We start from the raw sequence: 6,000 nt of genomic DNA on the forward strand, positions 1-6,000 counted from the left end.
GAGGAGGAGGAGGAGGAGGAGGAGGAGGAGGAGGAGGAGGAGGAGGAGGAGGAGGAGGAAGAAGAGGAAGAGGAAGAGGAAGAAGAACAACAACCAACCCTGAGTTACTAATGGAGATGACTTCTCGTTTCCAGAGAAAATGGCAGGATCAAGGAGAATCAGCTGGTTAATTCCCATCGCCTTTGCCAAAGAGATGAATTAAGAACCAAATACATTGTCTGCCACTGCTCTGAAGTCCTGGAAGGCAGAGTTGACCAAGGGTAAGGAAGGCTGCAAGATTTACACCATCTTGGGAACCTACAACCCACACTTCATCAGGACCAGAGCCCAGACACTTGGCCTCCTGAAAACCCGGAATGCTTGTTATGAATGCAAGCGAATTGTCACACTCGAGATTTCCACACATGAGGACCCGCAACTAAACATAGTTCAGTCGATGCCAATAAAATGCAACGGCTTAGAAAACGGAAATCAAAGGCTGGTTAAAACTATGGTGGATTAAGAGCAATTTTAACTGCATAGAATGTTTTGCCCACTAACTTCCTGTGTGGTAAAGCTCTAATTCTTTTATAGCCAACATACTGCAATGCTCTAAATATGACTTCCATCTGGCCAAAATGATGAATCACGGCTATTTTTATTGTAGCCAATGCATGATCATGGCATATCCATTCCAAGGGTCAATAAATAATATTTAATTAACTTCCTTATAAATTCTATAATCCAAGTGTGCATCATTCTACTCCTTGGGCAACTGAGATGGGGGGTTTTCCCTCAAATGTAATTATAAAAGAATATTATGGCATTAAAAATATTTTAAAACACTTAATAAAATACTAGAACTTTTTAGTTTTGCCATTGATCATGTTCTTGATACATGAAATTAAATTCTAAGAAGCGGGTTTCTGTTTCTAACTCAATTTGGAATTTCTGTCGCTGTCAGAAATGAAGTGGACAAAAATAGGAGACGCAACAGATTTCCACCATAGAGGAGCACACTGACATCACTCTGGAGAAACATCAACTGCCACTGAACTACCTGAATCCCATGTCCCCTAGCTCAGGCACAGCACAACAGGCTTCTGCAGATGAGCCTCCTGCCTCCGCCAGGAGCACCACCATGCAGGCCAACAGCACCGTGGCTGCAGAAGGCCAATGGCAACAAAGGGAACAATGGTGGACACTCCTCAGCCTGGAAGGGTTCTTGAGGGAAGACCAAAGTTCTGGAGGGAGGGGCTAATTTTAATCACGTTCCTCTGGCTTATCTGGCATAGCACTCACCATTTGGTGTATTACCCTTTGGCCTAAAATACAAGGTGTTTACAGGTCAGAGCAGGAACAGGAGGCCTACTGACTTAGCCAACCACGGAAGAGATGGTTTCAGAAGGGAGGTGGCACACCTAGCTCATCACAGGTCATCTCAGAGAACAAAGCCCACATCCGCTAGATCATCACCGTGGGGAGCTCAGGGAGGAAGTGCCCTCGCTGGAACCACTGCCATCTTCTTCCACCAGGCTTATGTTCCTCCCAACCCAGATGTGTTGGAGCAGAGGACTCCCTGTGGCCTGCCAGCCATGTTGCCAGATGTGGGGCATAAAATATTCTAATTTGTTCTCTTCTAAGTAATGAAAAAGTCACATCATCTAAAAGGAAGTGGTATGCACACTCTACAATTACCATGGAAGCCAACGCTGCGTGAGTCATCCAACAGCCTGCACAAGACAATTTGGCTACTGGAAAATCCTGATTAATGGCATTTTTTTAAACAACAGAGTAACAACCTGACCTGCCAAAAATTATTATTTTTTCATCATATCACCAGTTGGTTTTTTTTTTTTTTTTTTTGGTTTGGTTTGGTTTCTGGGTTATTTTTTGTTGGTGGTGGTTTTCGTTTGTTTGCTTGTTTATTTGTTTTGGTCTTGGCTATGTAGCATCTCCCACAGAGAATATGAAGGTGAAAATCTTGTTATAATGCACTTTAACTGTAAGCCTATATGTTGTTGGGGAGGTTGAACTAAGCAAGTCAGCTTCAGACTTGTACACTGCCCTGAACCGGTCGTGGACTACTTTGGACCACCTCCAGGGTGTTTCCTCATTACAAATGCAATTAGTTCGTGGACTGTACAATAAGACACTTCTGTAAAACATAGGTGACTGGGATCCAAGGTAACGGTCAGATCTCAAGGTTGCAGGCTGATGTGCCCACACTGACCACTAACAGCAATCCCAAGGCTCCCAGACCAGATAGCTTCCTCCCGCCTCCGAGTACAAGGCGCCAGGAAGAACTGCTGCGCTTTAATCTCCAGTCCTGAAACGCCCACAGCCTGGGTTAGCAGAGTTCATCCACACCACGGGCGAATTCACTGTCCCTTGCTTTCTTTTCTCATCAATACAACACAGCGGATGCTGATTAAGTCAGTCACGCATTTGGATTTTGACCCGGGCCGGAATCGACATCCGTTTGAAAGACAAGCGACCTGCGGGCGGCTGGCATCACATTCCCGAAGTGTAGGAGCGCCACACAGGGTGTTATGAGTTTCGGGTGCGAATCGCTAAGCAGCCGCGGCGCTCTGGGTTCCCCTCCACCTGCGACACTCGGCACCCGCCTAGACGACGCCTGCTGCCCTTGCCCACCTCTTCCAACTCGGTATAGAGCCCCAGCCCCTGTCTCGGGTCCCAGCCGAGCACCTCCAGCCACCCAGCCGCTCCAGGAGAGTGGGAGAGGAATGCCCTGCCCCGCCCGGCCCCACCTGGCCAGCACTGAACAGAGGAGCCAGTGCCTACTGCCCTCCACCCCTTCGCCGCGCAGGGCTGTAATAATTACATCCTCATTATTTCTTCTGCGATCGTTAGGGAAAAGAGCCCGAGAACAGCAACAGCAGCTGCCGGGGGAGGCTTAGTTACAAAACCCTGCGCTGGGTAGCGCTTCGCTTAGCAACCACCCCTAAAAAAGCCCCCGTGCTCCCCGGCTCGCACTTGGAGAGCCCAGCAGCGGCTATCCCCCTCCAGACCCCTAGGCCCAGGCCCTGCTCATCGCGACGGCTGCAGCAAAGGGCACAAGTGGCCCCTCCCCGCCTCCGCGACCCCAGCGCCCGGTAACGCCGGCTCCAAGCGGCTTGCATTCATTCCCAGTCTGAGTCCCGGTGGCCACCTGGGCTTGGGGGAGGGGGAACACGGGTCGCTCCCCACTGCCCCACCAACCCCTCGCTGGCCAGCGCCCCAAGCTGCATTCCCTTACCCGGCCTCGCCGAGCGGGGAATTTCACACCTCCGCCTCGCTCCTGTACCCGGGGAGCCCGTGCGCCAGCCACCCTGCCACGGGGCTCTGCAGCACGGAAGGACCCCAGCGGCGGACCCCGGAGCACCCGCCGCCCCTAAGGTTATCTCCCACTCCCAGAGCATGTTCCTAGTAGTCTCCTACCCTGCAACGCAGCCGCCTAGTCAGGGCCAACACGGGTCGGTCTCGCAGCACCGCCCCCTCCCTGCCCCGACGGCTCTCGCCACTTAGCGCCCAGGTCCCCGCAACCCAGTCCCCGCGGCCCCGCGCGTCTCGCACCTTCCTCAGAGCGGACATCCTCGGGCTTTCCTAGTTCAGAAGATGCCGAGCGACATGGCAAGGTGGCCCACTCTTCAGGCCAGGCGGCGCGCGCAGCACTGCCGCCAGCTCCCAAGCTCGAGAATCCTTGGGTCCGTGCGTCGGTCCGCAGTCTGTCAGTCCGCCGCCGCCGCCGCCGCGCGCTCCAACCCCGTTCGAGCCCAGCGCACGGTCGGTCCTCACGGCCGGCGCCTGCGCACTCGGCGCCCGGGGAGGCACCGGCGCACTGGGGGGCGGCCGGTGCGTGGCTCCATCTGAGGAAGGGCCCAGCGCTGCGCGCCTAGGGGGAGCGCTCAGGCCGCCGCGCGGCTGCCAATGGCAAGTCTGGTCCGGAGATCGCATGGCGCGCTATTATGGCCCGGGAGCCCGCGCACAGCAGGTCCCAACTGTTGCGCGCAGAGCATTGGGTCACTCGAGGACAGTGAAGGTACCGGGCGGGGGAGCAGAGAGGTCCCACCCCGCGAAAGCTCGGCGTGTTTGTAGGTCAGCGTGGGAACCCACACACAAGCCAGTGCTCTTGAAAAGGTCTAGCTCAATCGGAATCGAGCTGTGGGATCTGCAGACGCCTTGGTGCACCCGACTCTTCCCGGCGAAGTCCTCCACATCTGTTGGGCTCCCAGGTCAAAGAAAGGGAGCGCTAGAACACAGATCTGTTACAGAGCTTCGCAAGGCCACTGAGAGTGCACATGGCTGTTCTGGGCTCTGTGAAATACAACCTCTCTCTGTCTCCACCTGTTACCTCCCCGCCTGTAAACTGCTTGGTGCTGTGCTCAGAGGAATCAGGGATCCTCCAGGGGCACCCCCACCCCCTGCACCTCAAACAGCAATCTTCCTTAACAAACCTGGTCCAGAGACAGGGGAAAGCAGCATTGAGATGGGATGGTGTTCAACGCATGTTTGTTGCAGCACATAGATGTGTGCAGTGTGGAAGTGGAAGCAAAATAATAACTATTACTACTATTAATAATAATAATAATTTATCCTTTTATCTCAGAGAAATCAGAAGACAACCAATAATAGTTTGGCAAATTTAGCAAAATTAGCCACGTTGTACTGGAACCTAGGTTCATGGAAATATCCTTCTCAGATCTGTTGGCCAGTTAAGAAGAAAGTTACTGTGGCCTAGAGTAAAATGCCCTGGCAACTAAAGAGACAGTTTGACGTTGGGCTCTGGGCTCTGCCATTACGTAAACCTTCCTAAACTTGGGCAAATCACTGGAACTCATGGAAATGGAAATGTAAAAGGGAGGGGTGTCTCCATTGTTTAAATGTGACCAAAACTTAATCAGCAAGATGGATACTTGCAAAAAGATGAATGCGTGTAGAGTAGAAGGGAGACATGTGGACAGCCCAGTGTTTCCCAAAATTCCAAGATCTTTACACAAAAGCAATCTCCATAAAATGTTTTTCATATGATCAATCAACAACTTTCATGTACTTTATTTTTATTTATTTTTTTTATTTTTTTTTTATTTATTTTTTTTTTTTTTTTTTGGTTTTCGAGACAGGGTTTCTCTGTGGTTTTGGAGCCTGTCCTGGAACTAGCTCTTGTAGACCAGGCTGGTCTCGAACTCACAGAGATCCGCCTGCCTCTGCCTCCCGAGTGCTGGGATTAAAGGCGTGCGCCACCACCGCCCAGCCAATGTACTTTATTTTGAAAGCACAAATTGTGTGAGAAACAACAATGAATCAAAGATATCGGGCATGCCTTCTTAGTGCTTTTAGCATATTCCGACTGGTCTCAGTGGAAAGCCTCAAACCAAAATCTAGACTGCATAACCAACTTTTAAAATCCTAATATCCATCTTCTCTCCTCCTCTTCACGTGCGCCTCCATCTCCATTCATCCATTCATTTGTTGCCTCGTGCGATGGCAGCAGCGAGAGAAACACGAGTGGTACTTACAGTGGGTACTTATGTGCTGTGGACGTGTGAACAAAACAGGAAAAGAGATTGTCACTGGGCACACATCCAGTCTTGGGACGGAGCCACACTAAAGTTAGAGGAGTATAATCATGGATTGTGTTTGTTTCTACGAAGGAAATATGCTGTGTTGTGAATGAAGAGGACAACAAATAGTCTGTGATGTTAAGGAAGTATTGTGAGCCATGCTGTTACATGACATCCTCCTCTGGGTTTGCCCCACAGTCGGTCCCAAGACATGGTTTTGAATGTAATTTATTTGAACGCCTTAACTCTGGAAGCTAAACAGGAATAGAAAGAGTGGGAAAGGGGAGGGAAGTTGATAAAGGGTTTGTCATCAGGGTAATCTCTGCTTCCGGCAACTGGAGCCCAATCCTACTGAAGATTCTTTGAGGAAACATCTGAAATGCACTTCAGAATACTTCCGTCCTCCCTTCTACTTCCCTCACTGGGCAACTTTGATAATGTCAAAGGAAGCCCTCTT

The 6,000-nt window shown here is 50.8% G+C and overlaps 1 protein-coding gene across 3 annotated transcripts in view; it reads right to left on the minus strand.

Moving 5' to 3' along the window:
- The window catches only part of Dlgap2 (DLG associated protein 2), a 677,680-nt gene extending 673,971 nt beyond the window's left edge, over positions 1 to 3,709 (minus strand). For 2 of the 3 annotated variants that reach the window (XM_057752288.1, XM_057752286.1), the window contains exon 1: positions 3,556 to 3,709. In XM_057752288.1, the coding sequence (XP_057608271.1) occupies positions 3,556 to 3,573 (18 nt within the window). In that variant the 5' untranslated portion in view covers positions 3,574 to 3,709. The remainder of the gene's footprint in view (positions 1 to 3,555) is intronic. The other variant, XM_057752287.1, reaches the window with a different exon arrangement.
- Positions 3,710 to 6,000: the final 2,291 nt, after the last annotated feature.

The sequence above is a fragment of the Chionomys nivalis genome, chromosome 20, assembly GCF_950005125.1.
Source record: "Chionomys nivalis chromosome 20, mChiNiv1.1, whole genome shotgun sequence".
NCBI classification, from domain to species: domain Eukaryota; kingdom Metazoa; phylum Chordata; class Mammalia; order Rodentia; family Cricetidae; genus Chionomys; species Chionomys nivalis.